This window comes from Lutzomyia longipalpis, chromosome 4, assembly GCF_024334085.1.
Source record: "Lutzomyia longipalpis isolate SR_M1_2022 chromosome 4, ASM2433408v1".
Classification (NCBI taxonomy): Eukaryota; Metazoa; Arthropoda; class Insecta; order Diptera; family Psychodidae; genus Lutzomyia; species Lutzomyia longipalpis.
Genome location: NC_074710.1, coordinates 24286953 through 24311662, shown reverse-complemented (window position 1 = coordinate 24311662; position 24710 = coordinate 24286953). Strand labels below are relative to the sequence as shown.

At 38.6% G+C, this 24710-nt stretch overlaps 9 protein-coding genes and 2 non-coding genes across 11 annotated transcripts; 5 read left to right on the top strand and 6 right to left on the bottom strand.

Moving 5' to 3' along the window:
- Window positions 1-917: 917 nt before the first annotated feature.
- LOC129795005 (zinc finger protein 782-like) lies at window positions 918-3681 on the bottom strand. The gene is made up of 2 exons (XM_055836009.1): window positions 2233-3681; window positions 918-1330 (listed from the first exon to the last, which is right to left on the bottom strand). Exons 1-2 carry the CDS (start codon window positions 3603-3605, stop codon window positions 937-939), a joined length of 1767 nt encoding a protein of 588 aa, XP_055691984.1. The 5' UTR covers window positions 3606-3681; the 3' UTR covers window positions 918-936.
- An 8-nt stretch (window positions 3682-3689) lies between these two features.
- Window positions 3690-5828, top strand: LOC129795003 (zinc finger protein 226-like). The gene is made up of 2 exons (XM_055836006.1): window positions 3690-5318; window positions 5376-5828. Exons 1-2 carry the CDS (start codon window positions 3772-3774, stop codon window positions 5650-5652), a joined length of 1824 nt encoding a protein of 607 aa, XP_055691981.1. The 5' UTR covers window positions 3690-3771; the 3' UTR covers window positions 5653-5828.
- Window positions 5829-6754: 926 nt separating this feature from the next.
- Window positions 6755-9401, top strand: LOC129795009 (zinc finger protein 227-like). The gene is made up of 2 exons (XM_055836014.1): window positions 6755-8196; window positions 8964-9401. Exons 1-2 carry the CDS (start codon window positions 6881-6883, stop codon window positions 9319-9321), a joined length of 1674 nt encoding a protein of 557 aa, XP_055691989.1. The 5' UTR covers window positions 6755-6880; the 3' UTR covers window positions 9322-9401.
- On the bottom strand, window positions 9396-12633 carry LOC129794981 (uncharacterized). Its single transcript, XM_055835951.1, has 2 exons — window positions 12536-12633; window positions 9396-12457 (listed from the first exon to the last, which is right to left on the bottom strand). Exon 2 carries the CDS (start codon window positions 12319-12321, stop codon window positions 9424-9426), a length of 2898 nt encoding a protein of 965 aa, XP_055691926.1. The 5' UTR covers window positions 12322-12457; window positions 12536-12633; the 3' UTR covers window positions 9396-9423.
- Window positions 12634-12694: 61 nt separating this feature from the next.
- Window positions 12695-18750, bottom strand: LOC129794991 (protein HID1). Its single transcript, XM_055835973.1, has 6 exons — window positions 18566-18750; window positions 18020-18385; window positions 15815-16574; window positions 14884-15740; window positions 14445-14824; window positions 12695-13320 (listed from the first exon to the last, which is right to left on the bottom strand). The coding sequence occupies exons 1-6, from the start codon at window positions 18629-18631 to the stop codon at window positions 13257-13259; spliced, it is 2493 nt and encodes an 830-aa protein (XP_055691948.1). The 5' UTR covers window positions 18632-18750; the 3' UTR covers window positions 12695-13256.
- Window positions 18751-18975: 225 nt separating this feature from the next.
- Window positions 18976-19048, top strand: Trnar-acg (transfer RNA arginine (anticodon ACG)). Its single transcript has one exon. It is a non-coding gene; the product is annotated as a tRNA-Arg (tRNA).
- Window positions 19049-19254: 206 nt separating this feature from the next.
- On the top strand, window positions 19255-19327 carry Trnar-acg (transfer RNA arginine (anticodon ACG)). Its single transcript has one exon. It is a non-coding gene; the product is annotated as a tRNA-Arg (tRNA).
- Window positions 19328-19364: 37 nt separating this feature from the next.
- LOC129795041 (GPI mannosyltransferase 1) lies at window positions 19365-22097 on the bottom strand. Its single transcript, XM_055836056.1, has 2 exons — window positions 21960-22097; window positions 19365-20629 (listed from the first exon to the last, which is right to left on the bottom strand). Exons 1-2 carry the CDS (start codon window positions 22095-22097, stop codon window positions 19415-19417), a joined length of 1353 nt encoding a protein of 450 aa, XP_055692031.1. The 3' UTR covers window positions 19365-19414.
- LOC129795112 (cx9C motif-containing protein 4) lies at window positions 21562-22905 on the bottom strand. The gene is made up of 2 exons (XM_055836154.1): window positions 22776-22905; window positions 21562-22689 (listed from the first exon to the last, which is right to left on the bottom strand). The coding sequence occupies exons 1-2, from the start codon at window positions 22840-22842 to the stop codon at window positions 22547-22549; spliced, it is 210 nt and encodes a 69-aa protein (XP_055692129.1). The 5' UTR covers window positions 22843-22905; the 3' UTR covers window positions 21562-22546.
- LOC129795113 (uncharacterized) lies at window positions 22128-22325 on the bottom strand. Its single transcript, XM_055836155.1, has one exon. It carries the CDS (start codon window positions 22323-22325, stop codon window positions 22128-22130), a length of 198 nt encoding a protein of 65 aa, XP_055692130.1.
- A 109-nt stretch (window positions 22906-23014) lies between the features above and the next one.
- LOC129795072 (uncharacterized) lies at window positions 23015-24642 on the top strand. The gene is made up of 3 exons (XM_055836104.1): window positions 23015-23151; window positions 23474-23584; window positions 23668-24642. Exons 2-3 carry the CDS (start codon window positions 23555-23557, stop codon window positions 24538-24540), a joined length of 903 nt encoding a protein of 300 aa, XP_055692079.1. The 5' UTR covers window positions 23015-23151; window positions 23474-23554; the 3' UTR covers window positions 24541-24642.
- Window positions 24643-24710: the final 68 nt, after the last annotated feature.

Sequence of the window (24710 nt, the reverse complement as noted above, 5' to 3'; positions counted from 1 at the left end):
ATAATAAAAATATATTTTTTAAAAAACACGTTACAATGTTTCTCGTGTACATACGTGAAAACATTTTAACCCTTTAAGGTTTTTTGGGTCATACGTTGACCCAAACGTGAAACATTTTATTTTTTCAATTATTTATGAATGTAATTGTTTTTCCATGTTACAAAATGCATCAAATTCACGCATAAGGGGCCAAAGAAGACGTTCTGAGTTCGAAAAGTCCTCTAAAAAATTTCATAGAATAAAAATCGCAATAAAAGAGCGCATGTTTCAATGTTTTTATGTTTCATGTTGGACGTTAAAGGGTTAAAGTTTCAGCTCATCGATGAAACATTAGCGTTAAAGTTTCACTTTATCATTATAAGTAATATAAACTGCAGTATAGTGGACGTAATTAAGTGCATTTATAAACAAATCTATGAATTTTTTTTCAAGGTAAACGTAATTAGATTTAATTTACCAAACTAATGAGTTTTAAATGAATAATAAAAATATGTGGACAAAGAAGAGCTCAGATTGGTTGATTTCTAGCAAAGTGATTATCGCTTTCTTATGAAAATCTGTGTGAGAAGAATAATTTTCAGTAGTAGCACAGATGACCATATTATAGTTCTATACTTAAAGGTAGTGGTCAAAAATTAATTAAAAAGAAAGTTTTTTTTACGTTCTTTAACGTTTAACGTTTTTTTTTTTACCGAGCAGTATTAGAAGGAACCTCTGAGAGTTTGTTCAATTTTAACGTTTAACGTTTTTTAATTTTTTTAATTAATTTTGACAGTTTCTGCGATTCTAACGTTTGACATTTTTTTAACAGCTGCACAAGAATATTTTGACAGTTTGTTCAGTTCTAACCTTCGAGATTCCTTGAATTTATTCTCTTAATTATTCATCAGAAATGATTTAAAAAAGAGGAAACAAAATGCAATTTCGGCTAATTTATTATGCAATTTCTTCAATTATTACAGATTGCTCAGAAATATCATCATCGTCATACTTTAGCATTTCATCTTCATCATTTTCCGATATTTGAGACAATTCTTGTGTCTCTTGATGAATGACAAGAGGACCTTTGTAGTTCTTCTTCAGGATCGTTCCTGGCGGTGGTAGTGGGTGTTCTGGGTGAGCTGCACGCATATGTGAGCGCAGGACGTGGCACTGTGTGAAGGATCTAGTACATACGTCGCACACGTAATTCCTTTCTCCCGTATGGGTGACCATATGCAACTTTAGGACCCCCTTTGTCCCGAAAGCTTTGCCACAAACTGTACAAATGTGATTTTTCTCCCCCGTATGTGTTATCAAGTGCATTTTAAGTGCATATTTAGAGATGAATCTATAATAGAAAATTTAAAGGGATTTTTTTTTATCTACTTGAGCAATTTCTTAAATCTAATCTTGATGTAAGCATCTCTTTATCTTAATCTTAAGATTCATTCCATTGCTTATTATACCTATAGGTACATACACAAAGAATTAAATGATTTTTAAATAAAAGAAAATGTCCTGGAAAATCTTAAAACACCTCTTTGAATAGTGTTGAAGATGAATAGCCCTAATAGTCCCTTTCGGGGAATTGAAAGGCTTAGTTTTTATAGTTAATCGTAGTAGGCGTATGTTGCACAGAAAGAGAAATGAATTAGAAGAGACGCCAATGTGAATTTGTTAAAATCATGTAAAATAGTAAGTAATCTGCATATATTTATGTCACAAAATGTAGAATATGCACTAACAATTTAGATACTTTTTTAGGAATTCGACGGAGAAAAAGGATGATAGAAATATTGGTTGATTTAAAAGCTGATTGAACAAAAGTTAAAAGATGAAAGATATTATATATAATGAACGAAATTTAGCTAACTAAAATGAATTTATAATATGAATTTCTACAGGAAAACCAAAAGATGTGAAGGTAAAGATAAGTTGTAGAATGTTTAGAAAGGATTTAATTAGATTAATTTATTTATTATAGATTCCCACACATTTGTCAATCATTTGCAATTTTGTAATCTGGCGCGCTCGCCATAGATTTATTATCCTCGCCACACCCACCCACACCGTAGATCAAAATTTTAAATAAAATACAGTCCACAATTGATTGCCATCAATAACAATTAGATATCTGGCATAACCCTGCCAATTGTCTGTATTTATATGTGAAGCTGTGAGTCAAGGTTACTGGGGGTAGTTGTCTATAGTCATACATATCGAAAAAACAACCTTTATGCAGTTTCTTACCTCTTCTGGCAAACGGAGCATTCATGCCGGAGATCACCACGATGTTTGCGCATGTGGAAGTCCAAATAGTACTTCTGACCAAATTTCTTATCACACATGCTACATTCAAAGGCTTCAGGCTGTTTATCCGTCTCATGGTACTTGAGGATGTGCGTCTTGCGCGTTCTCCAATGAACAAAACTCTCATTGCAGTACTTGCACGTGAACTTCTTCTCTTGATTGTGAATCCGCATGTGAACCGTGAGATTTTCCTTCATTGTGAATCCCATTGAGCAAATTGAGCAGAAAAAGGACTTGCCCCGATGAGCTAATCTGTGGATTTTTATCCTGCACAAGCTTACGGTTTTGCCACAGTCCTCACACACGGTCTTCTTATTGCTTCCTGGTTGATTCTTTACGTGCTCATGCCAGTAGTGGGTTCTGTAGTCTTTTACGTCGGAAAATGTGAGCTGACATGGACGACAAGTCATTCCACTTCCTGATTTTTGTTCCTGCTTCTCGGGAGATTTTGTGATTTTCTTCTTCTTCAATTCCGAAGCTTTTGGGGGCGGGTCTGCCTTTTCCTTGAACTCTTTTGGGATTTTTTGTCTTTTTCCTGGCTTCTTCGCATGCACGTGGTAGTAGTGATTTTTGTACTTGTTAATACCCTGGAATGTTTTATCACACGCTCCACAGTGTCTGATTTTATCATCCTTTGGTGTGGATTTATCATTGTCCTTTGAGTCCTTCGGTGACTTGTCTCCTTTTCGCCGTCTGTGTTGCTTTTGGTAGTGTTTTTGGTAAGCAGGTAAATCCGCAAAGGTAATTTGGCAGCTGGTGCATCTCCGTGAATTTTTAGTTAACTGCTCAGCACTTTCTGGTGATTTTTCTTGGGGATCAACTTCCTCATCTTCGTCCTTGTCATTCTCCTGGAGTTCTTCGGGTGATAAAGGCATATCTGGTGGATATAATTCAAAATTATCCGTGGCATGAATTGTATCAGCATCAATCTCTTTGTCAAGTGATTCAGGAGGAGCTTCAACAATCTCCTCTTCCACATAATCAGCATTTTCATCATCAGTCAGGGGATCTTCGTATGTTTCTACAACAACTTCTTCCTTTTTAAAGAGATCCTTTTTGTCATCTCCATACAAATATTCCGTGATCTTCTCCTCAGACAGGATGCACTGTTGCTTGAAGGTGCAGGACACGGTTAGTGTTGTCCTGCACGGTTCACAGATTGCTGAGAAGATTTCACTATCAAGGATCTCACTGCCCAAGAGATATTCCAACATTTGCTTTCCTTGTAACTCATCCTCGGACTTTACGTCCAGTGGGATTAGCTCAATGTCTCCTTTGAGACAGGTTCTGCACACTCTTCCTTCAATTTCCATTTTTTCCAGAGAAACTTCTTTTTTATTTGTAAACAATCCCAAAATACTGATCTAACCTCAATATTCTAACCTCAAATTTTTGTTGTCATCGTTCATGAGTTGTCTAGTGAAAAACTTGCTTTGATCAGGTGTTTTGTTGTCATTAGTGCCGCAAAGGAAAATCTAAATGGAAATTGAGGGGCAAGTGTGTCGAACCTGCCTCAAGGCAGACGCCAAGCTCGTCCCGCTGGACGTGAAATTTGAGAATGAACTTCAAGGAAAGAAAATGCTGGAATTCCTCATTGGAACCGATGTCCTTGACTGTGAGGCTTTCTCAGGAATTTGTGAACCCTGCAAGAGCACCCTCACTGTGTCCTGCAACTTCAAGCAGCAGTGCATGGTGTCCAATGAGAAGATCATTGAGTATTTGCTGGAAAAGGAACGAAACCACAATGCAAAAGAAGAGAATTCCTCCCTCAAGGATCCACTCAGTGATGATGATGATGAGATTCCTGCAGAGCTTGTTGTCAAGGAAGAATATGATGTATTAAGCGCACCCAACGAAGGGACAGGACATTTTGAACTCCCTCCCCTGGACCCCCTGGAATTGCCCCAGTCCTCCGGAGGAATTGATGCCGCAAAGGGGGATGAAGAGGAGATCAAACTAAGAAGATCATCAAGAGTTGTTGAGATGAAATGCAACATTTGTCAACTTGACTTTCAAAATGTAGCAGCATATCAGAAGCACTACATTCGGAAGCACCTAATAACGAAGAACAAGAGGCGTTTAAAAGGACATTCGCTCCAATCTTCTGCAAAGAAGACTGAAAAGAAGATCAAACCAAGAAGACCAATAAGTGTTGAGAAAAATTGTCGGATTTGTCAGCTCCGCTTTCCAAATATAGAAGAATATTATAAACACTACAAATCGACGCACAAAATAAGGAAGATCAAAAAGCCACGAATATTTCCAAGCAGGATATTGCGGCCAGAAAATGAGAGACACAAACGCTGTGACCTTTGTGCGAGGTCATTTGTGGGTATTAGTAGTTATCAGGATCACTTCAACAGTGAGCATATGGCAATATCAGAAAAGAGATCCAGACCCTCTAATGTGTTGAATGGATTGGCGGGAGACAAGACACAATCAAACAGCGATACCGACAACCCGGAACAAGAAGAGGAAGGAAGCAAAACAACCGAATTTCCTGTTAGGCCTCAGAAACCAAAATGTTGCCGTGAATGCGACATCTCCTTCCCAAATGCCAGGGAATACTATGTTCACTACAAAGAGGAACATGGTCACCTAGGTCCCTACAGGAGAAAGCGGAAAGGGTTGGTAATCTCGAAAAAGGAAAAAGTTGCATGTGAGATATGTGGAAAGTGCGTCTCCCGCACTTCCATTGCATCCCATCATCTTGTTCATGTAAAGAAAAATACGTGCTTCTGTGCCCTATGTGGGCGTGGATTTAAAGCTAAGAAATATCTCGAAATTCACATGAAGATTCACACACAAGAGAAGAACTACACTTGCAAGTACTGCGAAATGAGCTTCGTTCACAGCCATACCCTCAAAGCGCACATTCTCAAACTCCACGAGACCCACAAACAGTCCAAAGAGGTCTTCCAATGCACAATTTGTGATAAAAAACTCAAACGGAAACATTACATGGAGTGTCACATGCGAAGACATCGTCGTGATTTCCAACATGAATGTCCCACGTGCCAAAAGAAGTAAGTCCAAAATATCAAAACAGAAGTTAAGGAATGTAGATGTTATTCTTTTTCCAGATTTATCACGAATTATGCATTGAAAGAGCATATGGTAACTCACACAGGTGAGAAGAATTACATTTGTACAGTTTGTGGTAAAGGTTTTGGCACAAAGTCTACCCTAAACGTCCATATGCCCATACATACGGGAGAAAGGAACTACGTGTGCGACGTATGCGACAAATCCTTCACCCAGTCCCACGTCCTACGCACACATTACCGTGTAGCTCATCCGGAACATCCAGCACCACCAGTTGGAACGCTCCTAAAGAAGAATAGCAAGAGGAACTACTAGCTCTTTAATTCCGTTTCGAATACCCAAAACTCTTCTCAGATCTCGCAAAAAGATAAAAATGAAATTCAGGAGGATGAAGAAAAAGTCTACAGAAGTTGGCAGCTGAAGTTATTTTTCGCAACTGTCTTTACTAAATAGCAAGAAAATAAATGAATTACTTTAATTTTCTGGAATAATTCAAACATTTTATTATTTTTAAGCTGCTCTGCAAATTGTCTTAATTCAATTTTGCCGCCAAAATGATTTATTTTCACCACATTTTCATTTTCCCCATTCCACTGCAAGCTAATTCACCATCTTTCAATAGCAGTGGAACTACATTTAGTGCACCAAATTCAAAAGCAGAGTAAAGGAAATGTACTGGTAAGTTTCACTTACGGGTGGTGTGGAAAAATAAACTGTTCATAAAAGGACCTCTTGCTTAAGAAGCAGTGGCGAGCATCGCAATATATGGCAGATGTGTTCTGGAGATCATGGTTGAAATACTATGCTCCCATGGCTCCCATACTATCCCATTCCAGAGACTTAAATGATGGGACAAACAGAGAGAAGCCGAAGTAGGAGATTTGGTGGTGGTGCCGAGTGAAAGGGAGGAGCGCAATACCTGGCCGTATTACAAAGATCTATAAGGGAAAGGACGGAACCGTCAGGGTTATGGATGTCCAGGCAAAACAAGGGACATATACACGGGCTCCTCATAGAGATGTTTCATCACAAGAACTGCATCCGCTAACTCCATTGCTCTATCATGCTGGTCAAAGAATTCTTCGGAATTCATATTTTTAGTTTCCGATGATTTTTTCTTAAGGTAGAGAAATTAATTATTCGATTGTATTTCTTCTCTAGTTCGAGGATGTGGAAAAATAAACTGTTACTTAAAATTTATAATTGAAATAAAAGCCACTAGATGATAGTATAAGTGTGGCAAAAATTGAGGATGGTACAGCTAAAATCTGACTAAAAATTCAAGTGTAGAGAAGGTTAGGGGTGGACAAATTTTCTGGAAATGCTTTTTCGCTTACCGAATCACAGTCAACGCGTACGAGTAAGCCTTTCCCGCCTTTCCGCATAAAATTTATGTACATAAGACATGCCATATGAATGTCATACACCATGTCCCATGCAAATCATCTGTCGTGTTGTACGGACATCAAACTCTACGGAAGCGGCGTGTGTTGTTTTGAGATAGTCAGATTGGCGCTGAAAAGGATAATCTCTAAACTATTAAATGGAAATTGAAGAACGTGTGTGCCGAACCTGCCTCAGGGGAGACGCCAAGCTCGTCCCGCTGGACGTGAAATTTGAGAATGAACTTCAAGGAAAGAAAATGCTGGAATTCCTCATTGGAACCGACGTCCTTGACTGTGAGGCTTTCTCAGGAATTTGTGAACCCTGCAAGAGCACCCTCACTGTGTCCTGCAACTTCAAGCAGCAGTGCATGGTGTCCAATGAGAAGATCATTGAGTATTTGCTGGAAAAGGAACAAAACCACAACGTAGGAGAAGATGAGAATTCCCAACTCAAGGATCCTCTCAGTGATGATGACGATGAGATTCCCGCCGAGTTAGTTGTTAAAGAAGAAGATCCTGATACATTCCATGAAGCGGCTGAACAATTTGAACTGCCCAAATCTTCCGAAGGAATTGATACCACAAAGAAAGAGAAAAAGAAGATCAAACCAAGAAGATCATCAAGAATTGTTGAGAGGAAGTGCAACATTTGTCAACTTGACTTTCCAAATGTTGCAGCATATCAGGAGCACTACAGGCGGAAGCACAGAAAAAAGCAGAACCAAAAGCCTCCAGGAATGATTAAAAAGAGGGGATTGCTGCCAAAATCCGAGAGGATCAATCACTGTGGCATTTGCGAGAAATCATTTAAGGGTCTCAGTAATTACCAAGATCACTGCTACAGTAAGCATACACCAATACCAGGAACAAGATCTAGAGCCACTAACTTGTTGGATGGGTTGGAAGACAAGAAGAAATCAACCAAAAATCCAAAACAAAATAACAAACTGAGTACAACAACCGAATCTCCAGAGAATCAACAGAAACCAAGATCTTGCCTCATATGCAATATCTCCTTCCCAAGTGCTAAGGAATACTATGTTCACCGCCAAGCAGAGCACCACAGTCGTTTTCTCAAGAAAATCAACAAGATCAGAGAAAAAATTGTATGTGAGGATTGTGGAAAATGCGTCCTCCGCACTGGTATTAAAAATCATCGTCTTACTCATGCTGGGCACCTGTTTCACTGTTCCCTGTGCGGGCGTGGACTTAAATCAAAGACTAATCTTGAAATTCACATGAGGATTCACACGCAAGAGAAGAACTACACGTGCAAGTACTGCGAAATGAGCTTCATTCACAGCCAAACCCTCAAAGCGCACGTTATTAGATTCCACGAGACGCACAAACAGCCCAAAGAGGTCTTTCAGTGCACCATTTGTGATTCTAAATTTAACCGGAAGTATCGCTATGAGTATCACATGCGACGGCATCGTGGAGATCTTCGACATGAATGTCCCACGTGCCAAAAGAGGTAATTCCAGCATAATGTAGCGGCTTTATTCACTGTCCAACGAATGTTTAACTGCTCATAGAGTGAAAACCTCTGTCTTTGGTGTTTGGGCTTGCGTGTCTTGTTTGAAACTAAAAGGCTATACAAACCAATCCATGTTGGGCAGACTTTAGCTAGAGGCCAGATTAAGAAGGTTCCGATACTCCACGGTTGGGAAGTTGTTAAGAAGTTAACATTTCTTTAATGTAGAAAAATTTGTTACGTTCTTTCTGGGAAACCAAACATGCCAAAGAACAAGAAAAGGGAGGCCAAGGGAGCAGTGAATAGAACATCCAAAAGTTGTATCCATACAGTTCCTGGTTCGAATTCAAACATCTATTATACCCATATTTTACAATGGGCCTTACTGACGGCAGTGGAAGGAAAGTGAGCTATACACATTCACCTCAAACAAATCTAAATCTACCCCATCTACAACCATGTTATAGACTTTTAAATAGGCGATAGAAAAAGAGATAGGAAGAGAACTAAGAGACAGATCGGCGGTAATAGTGAATGAGAATGAGACCTAGTAAATGGATAGACTAAAGCTAGATAGGTGATGAGAGTAGAGTAGAAAGTAATCAGGCGGTTAACAATCAGTTTAGTCGTTCAAGTCGTAGGGTTGAGGTTACTAAGGGAGTTGCCCATAGACCCCATATAGCGTCCACTGGGTTAGAACGCCATGATAACGTCAGAGAAGTTAAGGAATAGAGTTTTCTAACTTTTTTTTTTGTAATCTCCTACAGATTTGTCTCAAAATACGCATTGAACGTACATTTGGTAAGTCACACAGGTGAAAGGAATCACATTTGTACAGTTTGTGGTAAAGGTTTTGGCACAAGAAATGTCCTAAACATCCATATGGTTACCCATACGGGTGAGAAGAACTACGAGTGTGACGTATGCGGCAAATCCTTCACACAGTGCCACGTCCTGCGCTCACATATGCGGACTGTTCATCCGGAACATCCAGTACCTCCGCCACGGGCGATCCTGAAGAAAAACTACAAAGGCAACTTTTTCTCAAATACCCAAAGTTCCACCCAGATCGCGAAAAATGATGAAAATGAAGTCCAGGAGTTTGTTGAAGAAGATGGAGCTTAGGAGTTTGCAAACGGAAGTATTTCACAACGAACTGATTGTTTTGTAAACTGAAGAATAAATGAATTAAGACAAGGTTAAAGTTCATGTTGTTTTTTTAATTAATTAATTAAAATTCCCAAATTGCATCTTATCCAAATCCCGTTGAGTGATCCATTTCTTCAAACACCTTCCAGGACATATTCTCATGAATTTGTATCCTGAGTTGCAAACTGTTGAAGTTACCACGTATTTGCCATCATCTAGAACCTTCTTCACAACGTATGGACCTCTGTAATGAGAATTGATGGTCCTTTGGATTGTTCGGAAGGGTAGGATATTGTGGTAAACTAGAACAAGTTCATCCTCTTTGTACGTCTGCAGAGGTTCTGCTGAGAGTCTTCCTTCTGCACTGCTTGGACCTTCATCAGGGAGCAGCTCAATCATTTCAAATGTTTCAACGGCTTCATCCTTCTGGAGTGCTTTGTACAATTTCTCAACAATAGAAGGTATTGGCGTGTAGCTGAGAATCTTGTCTTGTGCTGTTGGCTTCGGTGGAGTCTTTACGGGTTTCTTCTTTGGATCATATGGAGTGGGACTAGCTTGGGAGCATCGCACCAAATCAATTTTCTTATCCCAATCCTGGTTTCCACGCAGCATAAGCATCACATTAACATTGTTTTGTATGCACTGCAGGAATGACAGAGCTTTCTGTTGTTCCTTCGACAGGTTTCGTTCATTTAGGAGTTCCTGGTGAATGCCATTGTCTGCGCAGAAGTCCCTGAATTGAGGAGTCGTGAAGGGAGGCACGTTGTTGCTCACAACAACCGATGGGATGACTAAATTCACAGCAACTTCCGTTAGGGCTTTAATGGCAACTGCAGCAATTGGCGCTACAACAGGTCGCAGCATTACGTATTCACTGAATAAATCAATCATAATGAAGACATATTGATTTCTTCGTTCTGTAGCATCAAATGGGCCACAGAAGCCAATGCTGAGTACTGAGAAGGGAATGTATTTCCCCTTTAGTTTACTTGGCATACTACGTCCTGCTGATCCTGCACTGCTTTCAATGCACTCAGGACAACGCTGTAGGATCTTCTTGACCACTTTCTGCATACTTGGTAGCCAAAAAATTGTATCCATATGCTTGTATGTTTCATACCCATCAGCATGGCCAATTGCATAGTGGCAATAGAGGATGAGATCCCTTATGATGCCTACTGGTACATAGTAGAGCAATCCATTTGCCCGGAAATGATAGACACCTCCATTTATAAGTTGAAACATCATCCGAACTACCTTTTCCTGGGGATCCTTCTTTATCCTTCCATCAAGGATTTTCTGTATATGCACGATCTTTCCATCTTTTGCCTGTAGATGTCCAAGCCATGCTTTCCCCTTTGCCAGAAGTTCCTGCTTAGCGATCATATCAGCATACTGTTGCATCCTGTTCTCAGGCTCCTTCAAGATTTTTGTGTTTTCTTTCTTCAAACCAACGTCTTCCTTCGGCTTCTCCTTATCTGGGATGTTTGACGTGGAAGAAGAGGTAGCCTGTTGATGACTTTGAATTATTTCTTTTGTAGCTTGATGTTGTTTCTCCTCAGGATCTTTCTTTCCTGTTTTCTTGGGACAGTCCACTATCAAATGATCTGTTGACATGCAAGAGAAGCATTTTTTGAGTTTCTTTTTCTTTCCTTTAGGTCCAGCTTCCTTCTTATCTGAGCTTTCGATGGGATTTTTCTTATCAGGTGAGTGAGGTCTCTTCATTCTGGGATTATCTGAATTTTCTTTTGATGCTTGAGGATTGAGTTGATGTGATCTTTGTTGAAATGAAGCAGGAGGCGAAGATCTGCGTTGAAATGAAGCAGGAGGCGAAGATCTGCGTTGAAATGAAGCAGGAGGTGAAGATCTGCATTGAAATGAAGCAGGAGGCGAAGATCTGCGTTCAAATGAAGCAGGAGGCGAAGATCTTCGTTGAAATGAAAAAGGCGATGATCTGCTTTGGAATGAAGCTCCAGGATATGTTATAGGATCAGCAGCACTTCCAGAAAATGATCCTTGATTATGACTCGGTGGTAACAATCTACGATTGTATGGATCAGAAGTAGATGCTAACGGTCTCCCATCACAAGGATCATAAGACGGAAAGAATCTCTCATCATAAGGCCCAAAACTTTGTATCTGATTGAACGGAAAGGAACCAGAAAATGATCCAGGATTGTGCATGAACGGATGTGATGATCTTCCTGATCTCCAATCTTCTGGATCTTGAAAATCTCGTGGTCTGAACGATCTTGACGGTCTCTGGTCAAAAGAATCTTCATCAGTTGTTATCATTCTATCTCTTTGCTTTAGAGATTCTCCACCATCAAAGTATTCCTGAATTTCCTGCCTTCTGGTGCTCATCTGATGATCTTTCAAGCGTGGACTGACTTCCTTTGAATGCCTGGAACTCACGGCTCCGTTGGAATCATCCTCAAGGAGTTGCATATGCTGCAGAAATTCACTCGGACTACAAATTCCCAATGAAGACAGCACCATTTGATGTTTTGGCTGATCAATTCCCTGAATGAGGTACTCAACAATCTCACAGTCATCCAGTTGAATCTTCCTTGCCAGCTTCACAGTGTTGTGAACAAATTCCTCAATTGCCTCATTGGGTTGTCGCGTCCTCTTGGCGAGCTTCGCGTGTACATCAGCAGCCTCAACAGTTCTCGGGAAGTTACTCAGCAGGTCCCATTTGAAGTCATCCCAGCAGGTAATGCCCTCCAAGGAGTACTCATACCACACCCTGGCAATGCCGCCCAATCTCATTGTAGCGTACAACAGGAGACGTGGATTGTCCCATTTGTGTATCCTTCCGAGTGTTTCAACGTCATTTATCCACTCATTGGCGTACAAATCCCTGAATTTACTGGGATTGAATTCCGGAATGAGGATTTTTATTTCATTTGCCCCAAGAAGTGTGTCAAACGGACCATTCTGTCCAGCACTGGATTGCTTCATTTGGCTGGACATACTGCCGGAAATGTCTGAGTCCTCAATTAAATGGGAGAACGTATCTGGATTGTAGTTTTATCAAAGATCTCAAGAGTTCTTCGAGTGCAGGGAAATTCCTTCAATCTCTTTTATTACTCCATGAATGATTTATGAGCTATAATAGAGCAAAATTAAAGGATTTTTACTGATTTTTAATTTAACTTATTTATTTAATAAATTAATTCAAACTTACAAACTTTGTAACAAAAGAAATTTTAATAAATCTTCAGCAATAAAATAAATTGTAAAATAAATCTTGAATCTTCACGCCGCTTTGACAGCTGATTTTGACAAATGAATTTTAACCCTTCACTCCCACAATGACAGGGTGAAAAAACACCCCAATAAAACATTTTTATTTTGGTGCAGTGCCGTTTATTTTTCTTTTTTTTTAAATATATTATTTTATTAATTACATTACATATGCACAATTTTAAGCATTTTCTTTATATAGTAGAAGTATATAAGCTAAAGATTTCTTTTTTTAAATCTTATTATTTGATATTGTTATGATAATTTTGGTCTGGCTCCAAAATAAGTACAAAACATTTCCAATTGAAAAATTTTCGCATTTTGTGGAATGTTAGTTTTATTGAAAGAATCAGAAAAGAGAATTAAATTGAAAGAAAAATAAAAATAAAGGTGCTTTATAAATACAAAAAAAAAATGTAAATAATTTCTAGAAAAAAATCAATCTCTTGCACATTTAAAGCACTTTAAATAGTAAATAGAACGGAAAGGAAAAATTGTAAAATAATTCTCTTAAAAATATCACAACAAAGGATTAAAAAATTGAGAACTAATAAAAAAATAAAATAAAGAAACTACAAAAGAATAAATAGAATAGAATGGATCTGCTGCCATTGGAAAATTCAAGAAAATCCACCAATTGACTGATTTCCCTCCCTTCTCCTTTAGACTCTCTGAATTTCAAACAGCTTCACATCAGTGTCGTACCAAATGGCCGGTTCGATATTTCTGGAATAAAATGAAAAAAATTGTTAATTAAAAATTTAATTTATTAATTTACTTATTTTTCGCTAAAAACCAAATATTTGATTCTATTTTTTTTAAATAAATAGCTAATTTATAAGTTTCAATGTCTGATGAAAAGGTTCAATCAATAAAAAACAGTTATATGATGAATATTTTAAATCAGTCTTTAAATATTTTTTTAAATGATCTTTTTTAGGTTCTTAAAAACAATAAGGAAATAAGAAAATGATAATTAAACATTAAGAGACATTAAATATTCGAATGAGAACATTAAAAAAAAAATTTCGGCTAAGGATAAAAAATAGAACTGAGTGAGGTCAGATAGAAACAGAAATGTAGCCAAAAATCTATTTAACTCCCTACTTAAAGAAAACTTTAATTTTTAATATAAAACAAAAAAATTTTAAAAAAGGATTAAATTAGAATGATCTTAATAAGAATCGAGAGGTTTATGAATACATTTTGATAACCATTTCTCTCTAACATTTAACTTTTATTTTCATAATTTTAGGTGTATTTCTTTTCCAATGTTTGACACTAACTTTCTAACATATAACGTTCATTTTTTAGGGTTTTCTTAAACCTTGACGTTCTTTTGTGATGTTTGAGATTTCTTTTCCAACGTTTGACATTTAATTTCTTACTACTGACTGTCTTTTCGATCATTTAACGTTTCTGTTATAACCTTCAACGATGCTTTTCTTTTATTTATTAATTATTTCTCTTCCAACGTTCTTTTGTTACGTTTGACGATCAATTTCTTACGTTTGACCAATTTTTCTTTTGTATTTTAACTTTTCTTTTGTTTGACATTTTTTAACGCCCTTTTCTAACATTTGACGTTTTTTTCAATCGTTTAAAAATGATTTTTTTTAAAAAACTTTTTTCATGCAATTTAAGGACTAGAAATAATAGGAATAATTGCTTTCTTTTAACCTCTAAACGATTATAAGATAAATGAACTTCAGTAATTTTAGGGTGTTAAAACACCCAAAAAGTCCTTTCTGCCCTGACTACGCCCCTGTATAAAACTAACATTTTTCCTTAATTTCCTTTCTAAAATGCATATTTCAAAAAATAAATAACATCTTTGAGAGTTTTCTCACCTGAGGTAGATTACGCCCCACATGTATGTCCTGAACCAGGCTGTTGTCCCACTATTTGCTTGGTACTTCCTTATGAGGATTGGATGTGGCACCGGAAGGAGGCCAACGAGTGTTCCATGTTGGAGGAATTTCAGGATCTCCGACTCATCCGTGAGGCCTTTGTCGATGCAAATTTTCTCCACTTGCGGCACTAACACCTGCAGGAGGCGCATTATTGTCTGCAGTGGCAACTTTGCTCGCCACGATGCCACCCATTCAGGTGTTGGGGTCCACACATGAGCAGCTGATCCCGCACCACTTGTTGCCGTAACCCGGATACTCCCACGTTGTGCTACAGCACGTTTTAGGGCAGGAGCTGGGCCTTTGGGGCTTGTTGCTGGCTGAAATATTATTTTTATTAGTTTTTGCAATAAAAATTGATTTTTTTTCTGCAAATTACCGAAGTTGTTTGACTCTTTGTGGAGGATACCTCACTCTTTTCATCCTCACACGATAGAGTGGACAGTGTGCTGGATATATCGCACAGGGGTGGTGCTTCCTGGGATTGCGATGAACTCATGTGAGCTGATTCACGTTCAGTCATCTGACCAAGGGCTGGAGTATCGAGGAGAGATACTTTCAGGGTACCCGGTTCAGCGGGTTGAGCTGGTTTGGAACCCTCCATTGATTCCTCTTCGACAATTGTGTCACTCTTATTGTCCTCCTCTGATTCTCCTTCATCCTCCTCATCGGCATCCTGTGGTGGTGCCTTTGTTGCCACAATAGCCGCTGGGGCAGCACGTCGTGGTACCTTCCGGTTGCTCAAGCATCGCGATATCCCACTCATGTCTGATGGCAAATTAGCCAAGGCATGAAAAACATGACGCTTCCGTATGATTGTGTAGACAAGATTGGAATTCCCATCAAATTGGTACTGAATGATGTTATTGAAGATCTCCAGGAGGAAGAAGACTAAATGATGATTATCCGGGGCTGAGTAGAGGAACCACGGTGTACTAAAGGCCTCCAGGAGGTGCAGGAGCTTTATACTTGCCACCATTGAGAGTGTCTTGAGGTAGGGAGACACATTCACGAGGATCGTGAGGAGGCAATCGAAGAGTGGTTGCAATCTCTGGTGCCCCGTTGCGATTATTTTGTGAAATACGGTAACAAGGAGATCTGCATGGGTTCCAGTGAAGACGGGAATGTCCATTGGGACAGTGGCTGTGTAGGGTTTATTGAGGCGCACTCCGAAATTCCTTTCACCCGAGAGAAGGAGCAGAATAAACACTCCGATGTGCATCAAACCAACACGAGCTAAAAAAAAGAACAGAAAATAGAAAAATCTTCAATCGGAAAAGCTCAACTTCCGGCTGAACAAAGAAACTCACATTGATCAGCTCTTGAGTCATTGAGATGATACAGGATGGGCACGAGGACATCGAGGACATCGCTGCTCTTCAGCACAAAGTACAGGAACTTTTTGTTGTAGTCACAAATCTTCCAGAAGAAAACAAGAAGCTCCTGATGGCAATGGAGGCGTTTCGTGGAATTTGGTAAGTAGCTCTGAACGAGGGGATTATTGAGGAGACGCGTAATCCCCCGGAGAATAAAGTCAAAATCCTCATCACGATGTACGCGACTCAGGTAATTAATAAAGAGATTATCCCCGAGTGTTGTCTCATCGTAGGCCGCTGTTGTTGGGCTATTGAGCGTCATATCGTGATCCAGGGTAACAATCAGCATCTGCAGGCAAACCTCCACCAGGGGTTCCATTGAATCCGTAAACAGGAGATGATTGTACGGCACCCCAAAGCCCACAGGATCATACGCGCACACCGTGTTGAGGAGGGACGTGAAGAGTGGCAGTGCATGGCGATTTTCAGCACTTGTGAAGTGAGCAATCCACTTATTGGGCTCCTCACTCGTACTTGGGGCACGGTACATGGTCTCACTGAAGCACGTCAGGAGGAGCTTCAGCAATTCCGTCCTGCGTGACTCCATGTGCGAATGCTTGGGCGGAGATTGAGCAAATCCCACTCCAGCTTCCCAAATGTACTCGCAACTATCAATATTTGTCAACTCTTCCGCTTTATCCGGTCCAGCACGACGAGTTGCCACCACTGTAAAATCTGGGCAGAACAGCAAGTCCTGCAGGGAAAGGATTTAAAGTTCAACTCATTCTTCAAGTAAGTTCAAAAATCACAATAATGACGTCATTGCTTGTATTTTTGAGCAAATTTTTCCTAACTGACCACAGCTTTAAAAAAATTATAATCTCCTTGAAAATCTTTGAATCCTTCTGAATCTTCAAAGGATTATGACCTATCTTAATCTATAAAATAATGTCTGTAGCAAATGATCTTCTCCGAAACGGCTGGGCCGATCGTGATAAAATTCGGTATGTGGGTGGAGTCAAAATGAACAATTACGATTTATAAAGAATATATAGGATTCCACCCCCTACTCCTTTCATATTATTAAGACTTATTATTGAAGAGTAAGGAAATCACTTTCCCATCTTGTGATTTTTTTCAAAACACAAAGGTAGGTTTTTCTCAGGATCTACTGCATGGATTTTGATGGGGTAAAAAGAAAATAAAAGAGGAAGCATTAGCGAAGAATGTACCGGAACAGATTTTAGAATTTCGACTTAGAAGGTGAGAAAAAAAAAATAAGAATATTTGTCTACATTTTACAGCTTCTGAGTGGAAATTCTAAAATCTGTTCCGGTACATTGTGCGCTAATGCTTCCTTTTTCATTTGCTTTTTATCCCATCAAAATCCATCCAGTAGATCCTGAGAAAAACCTACTTTTGTGTTTTAGGGCAGTTCAGTGAAAAATCAGAAAATCACAAGATGGCGTCGCAAATAAAATAGCGAAAAGTGATTTTCTTATACTTCAAAAATTAGGCTACAAAGTACAAATGTAACCAACATCAGAAAATCAAGTTAAAGAAAAACCCCAAGAAAAATGAAAAGATTAAAAATGTTTAAATTCTAACAGTTTTCCCAAGAGACCCCCCTTAAATACAAAATAATGAGGTTTTAATGTGCTGAAAATATGTAAAGCTAATCTAATATTTTATCCTTACTACCTTTAGCCCTTCTCCCCGCCCACTTCCCTTTCTAATATACTCATTCCCATACAAATTCTCTATTTTTTTCGTGAAATTTGCATATTACGCTTACTAAATGACTTCGATTGTTTTTGTGCCTTAAAATGTACTTAAAACCTTAATGATTTTTAATTTAGAAAGTTAATAAAATAATTAGGGCATTAAATGGATTAATTATTTTTTAAGTAATATCATTTTTCCAATTTACGCGAGCCTTTAGAGAGCCAGATTAAGCCGCATTTCCCTACATAACTGGTCTATTCCTCCCTTGTAACAATATTTTTGCTCATCCGGAAACTTTTTGAGGGTAGTGTATTTGTGTCGCGCAGTAGGACCATCGTTAAAAGACTTCAAAAAAGAAGGCAAATTTCCCATTTCTGGAGCCATCCTACCGCGGAGGTCTTTTTGACGACGGTCCTACTGCAGGACAGGACTATGTACGTTTACAATTTGTCAATAAAAAATCATTTGACTCACGCATATTGCATTGAGGAGACTCTGTGCCAGTGGCGTTGATGTGTCATCACCCGCATTGCCGGATGGCAGTTGTGACCAGAAGAAGTTCTTCCATTCACTGTCCTCAAAAATATACGGAAGAATTCGCTGTAGGAGACGTACGCAATTCAGGACAATCTGCTGCTCTGCTTGGGTGCGACAGCTGTTATCCACTGCTCGCACCAGACGCTCAGTGGCTTTGTACAGGAGTGTAGCGAGATTCGTGGGATTATCCTGCCGCAGTGTTCGTATCTCATTTGGTGGCACCAAGGCAAAAACATCCTGAACATTTGTGCTGTGCTCCGACCAAAATTGATCCCAGAACGCATCATCGGTTGCGTCAATTTTCTAACACAACAGACACACACAAAAAGCATAATTAATCACCTTCTCTTATCAAAAAAGCATTGATTTTTGCGTGGGAATTTCTATTGTTTTGTCCCCCCCTGAACATCAATTTGTGCTATGTTGGCCCCATTGCGGAGTACCCCCCTTGTGTGTTCCATATTTTGGCGTTTTCTACTGTACCTGATTCTTTGTTGTTAGCTGCACAATTGCCTTCCTGAAGACCAATTTGGTATCCGTATTGCCCATCTTGCAGGAATTTCTTCTTCACAATTTTTAAGAACTTTTCTTCTTCCAAAAAAATATTAAATTTTGACGTGAATCAACTGCGCCGACTACCAAAGAGCGGTCATTGCTGACTACGCAAAACAGTTGCTACGGCTATGATTAAACCTCTGCTGTTGCTCGCTGCATTTGCTAAAATATAAATTAACATGATTAATGATGTTACTTAACAAATCTTTAGTCTTCTCCCAAACCTTCGGGAAAAGTCAAGTTAAGGAATCCTTTTGGATTTAAGTCCTTTTTCAGACTTTTTAGTAACATTGGATGTCTCTGTAGCTGTTAATGGAATTTTGTTAGAACACTGCTAAGGTCCTGTGGCGCAATGGATAACGCGTCTGACTACGGATCAGAAGATTCCAGGTTCGACTCCTGGCAGGATCGATTTTTTCTTTATTTCTTTCTGATTTTTTTTGTTTCTGTTGCTTTTTCCAATAAATAATTAATTTTAATTTTTACGATTGAACTCTTATTTCTGAAAAATCTAGATTTCTTTTCTATTCTTATCTTATTAAATCAACTTTTTGACACACCCTGTTGTGACGTAGCTGTATGATTGTTTTGAGCATCCAATCAAGCCCATGACGTACGGTCCTGTGGCGCAATGGATAACGCGTCTGACTACGGATCAGAAGATTCCAGGTTCGACTCCTGGCAGGATCGATCTTTTTACCTTTTCTAAAACTTTTTTCCCTCAAAGTTTTTTTTTCTACTATATTTATTTTATTTCTACATTTCATTCTCAAGGCTCTATTTCTGCTTTGGCGCCAATTCACTGGGAGTGTGGTAGTTGACAATTAAGCGCTGCAGGATGAAGATGTTAACGGTGAAGAACATGAGTCCCTGTAGCCAGATAAATTCAAAGGTATTCCATCCTTTGAATTCCAACAGGTAAGCCGACAGGAGCCACGCTGCCTGAGCCAGGAACCACAGTACGGTGTAGGCAATGGCTGATTTTGCACCCATCCGGGAGACATTCTTCGCCGAAATGGGCAGTAGGGCCAGGAACCACACAAAGTACTGCGACGTCACGACGGAATTGAATGTCACCATTGTGAATGCCTGGGCAAAGAGGCAGAAGGACAACGTTTGACGTTTACTCCCAAAAGTCAGGGAAAGTGCCAGGAGTACCAGCAATCCGGGAGTTGTTGTAAAAATCTTATCCAACACACTTCCGGGTACATTTGCCCGGAGGTACTGCATGTAGAAGAAGACGGAGAAATTGTGGCGAACATCTTTCCTCGTCAGATGGTACAGATAGGTCTCCTGGAGGAATTCCTGACCGTACATTGTGTAGAAAATCCCCGTGATGCTGACTAGTGTTCCCACAGTTGCCACAACGAGAGCCACCTGACGGGTATTTGGTGATAAAATCCCCCCCAGGATTTCCTTTGTTGTCTTGAAACTCTTCCCGGACACACTGAGGTAGTACGGGAGGCTGAAGGCAATGGGAAAGAGGCGGAAATGAATGGCAATTGCATGAAAAATACCCGCAAGGATGCAATTAAAGACGCTGAGTCTGGGTTTCTGGACAAAATACAGCGCCATGAGGATGAGGAAGCTGGCAATGGCATCCCCATTGCCACGTGTTGCAATCACCATGGTCAGGGGGTTGTACAACCAAAGGTAGGCACACAATTCGGCCATTTTGGATTTTTTCTTCCGCAAAACCGTCTCAACGGCTTCCTCCATGCGTCCCTTGGCACCCTTTCTCTGACCCACTGGGAGTGCTTCCAGCATTACTTGGGCATTCTTGTGGTAGATTATGCGGTACTCATTGTTCACAATGCTCCTGATGAGCACCCCTACGGCCAAGTCGAAGAAGACAAAGATGATTTTTCCACAATTCCGCTGCAGGAGATGATTTGGAATCACAAGGTAGGCCAAGAGGGGAGAATAGCGATACGTGTGACTCTTATAGGGGCTCCTCCCGTCCAGGACGTGCTTTGCTCCAACCGTAATCACCTGGAATAAGGAAGAAATGCACAAAAATTACATAGGCGGTGAGAAATTTACTTAAAAACATTCAAATGTTAGAAAAGAAGTGTCAGACGTTGGAATAAACGTTAAATTGACAGAGAAAGACGTCAAATGTATGAAAAACATTCAAACGCAAGAAAAGAAATGTCAGACGTTGAAAAAATTGTCAAATATTAGGAAACAAAAGAAAAAGTTATTAAAATAAATTCAAACGCAAGAAAAGAAATGTCAGACGTTGAAAAAATTGTCAAATATTAGAAAACAAAAGAAAAAGTTATTAAAATAAAATCAAACGTAAGGAAAGAAACGTCAGACGTTGATGAGGTTCGGATGAGGTCATTAAATGTTTTAAAAAAAAAATGTCAAAATTATGAAAAAACATTCAAACGCAAAAAAAGAAGTGTCAGACTTCGGAAGAGAATGTCAAATATTAGAAAAGAAATTCAAACGTAATGAAAAAAAACGTCAGATATCGATGAGGTCATTAAATGTTTAAAAAAATGTTTCAGCTAAGAAAAAAGTGTTAAAGAAAACATTAAAAATGTTAGAAAAGAAACGTCAAAGTTATGAAAAATATTCAAACGAAATGAAAAAGTATGTCAAAATGTTAGAGAATAAGTCAGATCAGTTGAAAATTAATTTTATCGCGAAATCAATTTTGATTAATGATTTAAAAAAAACTGTCTTCAAAAGAAAATTACTTTTTTTTTTATTTAAATAGATTTTCTTTGACATTTCTACCTGAAGCATGAATTTCGTTTGACGTTTTTTATATAACTTTTGATGTTTACTTTTTCTAACGTTTAATTTCTCTTGTATTTGGGGCGTTTGCTTCCCAGCATTTTGACTCTTTTTTTTCTAACGTTTGATGTTCTATGAAAGTTCCAAACGTTTGACGTTCATTTTTCTCAATTTGACGTTCCTTTGTCTAACTATTTGACATTTTTTTCCTCGTAAACGTTTGAAATTCTTTCTTCAAACCATTTGACACTCTTCTCTATACGTTTTAAGTTCTTTTTTTTTTAACTGTTTAACATTATTTTCTCTAAACGTTTGATATTCCTTTCCCTAACCGTTTGACATTCCTTTTCCTAACCGTTTGGCATATCTTTTCAAAAATTTGACGTTTATTCTTAACGCATAATATTTGAAAGTCTTATAATTTTTTATGCACTTTTTGGCTCTAAATGTTTTTTTTTTCGATTGAACCTAAACTTTAAAGGTGTTAAGACACTCAAATATCATCCCTGATTACACCCCTGAGAAATTAGCCCTGTTACATGATCTTCATTCAATAAAATTAAAAGAAAATTACCTTATAGTCAATGTCCGTGAAAGGAACCTCCGAGTGCTGATCCATAAAGTCCCCGTAGAGAATTAGAATGAGCCGGAGGACGAAATTCAGCACAAGATGAGCTTCGAAGGAAACCTTCCGGAAAAATGCGGTAAACATTTTTTCTTTGCAATTTACTTCAAAATGATCCTAAAGACGCGTCTTGAGGTTCTTAGCTACACGTTCCAGGCACACTTTGAGGGCATCAAATTCACTCTGGCAACTCTTGTGCCCCACATTAAAGTCTTTTGTAACACAAGCAGCGTATTTGGTGGCTGCTTCAGCACATTTACCCATTAAAAGGGGATAATTTCTTAGTCTTGCATTTGCCTTCTTCACAGACTCCATTGTCTCTCAAACACCCACACACGAAGATCCTACTTGGAGGGACCGTTGGGGCCCCACTTGGGATGCGGGATGCGATCTGTGCGGATGAAGGCGTCGTACAGGGGGCGCGAGAAGAACACCAGCAGGCACACAGATGTCCCAAGGACAATAATTGTTCGTGGATACTTATTGAGGAGTGTTCGTTTTGGTTGAATACCCCTCCGACGATTCTGATCCATCCTCTACTTCTTCTCCTCCTGCTTCTCCAGGTAACTCTTCTCAAGTTTTATGCCGGAACAACACAAGGATTCTCTGTGCCACTTGAGACAGCACTGACGCATCTCCTCTAGCACCTCAAGACAAGCATCCTCCTGGAAGTTATTTTCTGCAAAATTTTTAAAAAATAATTTCCTGAGCACGAGAAAAATTCCTGGAAAAAGTTTCGAGGAAATTATGCAATAATTCTCTTACCTTTTAAGCACGTTTGAATCTTGCAAGCGTTGACTTTGCACGGATCTACTTTCTTGGCTTTGAACATAAAAAATGTAGTAGAATTGTTATTATTTTATAAAAACTAAATATTTTGCCAAAAAAGAAAATTATTCAAGATACCGGAATTTGGTTATAGAGCACTGCAGCCAACCACTGAAAATTAAAAATATTCGGTGGTCCCATAATGTTCAAACATTTTTTCTAAACTTTTTTCATTCGAATTTTTAGGTTAAAAAATTTCGAAAAAATAATGCGAAATGATTTTTTTGTTAGAAATTAGTAAAGATTTGAGAAAAGGGTTAGAAATAAATAAATTCTGAATTATTGCATAAAGATAAAAAAAAATATTCTAAAGGTAAGCTATTACAGTAATTATTAATTTATGTTTTTGCGTGAGATTTTTAAATCTATTTTGTTCTTTAATGTTTGTTTTCATGAAATCTCTTTTTTTTCAAGAAAAGAATATTTACTATTAAATATCCTATTTAACAAAAAAATCAATTAGAATTGGTTGATTCCTTTGATTAATTTTTTGGTCTCTAGAATTATTTCCGACAGTTTTATTCTAAGCTCAAGAGCTTTTCGCTGGAAATGGGTTACTATATATAAAATTTTGATAAAGTTAAGGTTTCAGAATTCAAATCAAATAAAAGTTGCAATGTTTTGTCAATTTGCAGAATATTATTTGACCTAATCACTTCACATCACAAAGACTCTTCTGCACCATCTGAAATAGCTATAGTATAATTCCATAAAGCATGGAAATGAGCAGAAATAATGCAGAAAAGGTAAATTCATAAAGCTTTTCAATATCAATCTTTTCTATAAGCTTCAGGCGAAAATTAACAATTTTTGTTTCATTTCTTATCAGAGATTGTCATCTAGTAGTCGCGAATGTAGCTCTAGCACAAGAATAAGCTCAGAATTCCCACGCAATACGATTCACACTAATAACATCCCCATGCAGGACACGAATTCTCTGTGTTACAAAAGTGATAGCACTGCTAGGGAATTTTTTGATGAGTTAGAAGAGCAGGAAAAATCACCACTTCCGGAATACCTGAAGAATCTCATTTATTTAAATGGATTTGCAAACAAATGGAATTTCACTGCCATCACAGAGGCGGAAGTGGATCGTATGGAGAAGATGTGCAAAGAGGAGATGCCGGATTTCTGTCCGCATACAACAGATTACTTTTCCTTCTTCTCACAGTGCATTGAACACTTTCGAATTTCCCGGGGGCACAGGATACAGCTCATGAGTCACGTTGAGGGAGCAAGAAAAATGAAAAATTCAGAAGATGCCACAAGAGTACCTCACGTATCTCATGACACTTCACAGTTTCCTGTTGAATCAAACAGGATTAACTTTCCGGATATAGTTGCCAAGATTAGGCGAAAAATTAAAGAGGTTGCCTTGCGGTCGAACCTCACGGAGATTTGTGATGCAGATCAACTTCAAATCTACGTTAAAATGGAAAATAGAGAAATCCAAGGAGCAGTATTATGTCCAACGTGTGGAAGGGATATCAAATTGAATAAAGATCGTCGGCGAATAGATAAAAATGGGCAACCAGTGATTAGTGGATCAAACTTCCTGGCACATTTGAGGAAGCACTCAAAGATCTCTGAAAGGACCCCTGAGGAGTACACGGATGAATCAGAAGTGGAGGCAAAGAGGAGGCGAAGTGAAGAGGCAGAGGTCCTTCATACTACGATTAAGTACGAAATAGACGAGTACTGATAAGATGGATAAGATTAAGCGAAGATTGAGAATGTACGCCAAAAATGTAATTCTGAAAGTTCTGAAATAAACATGAGACGGGAATCAATTTACCCAAAGTAATTCATAAAATTCAATATTAAATTATATGATGTACATTACATTTTATTTTAATAGAAAATTTGTTGTGA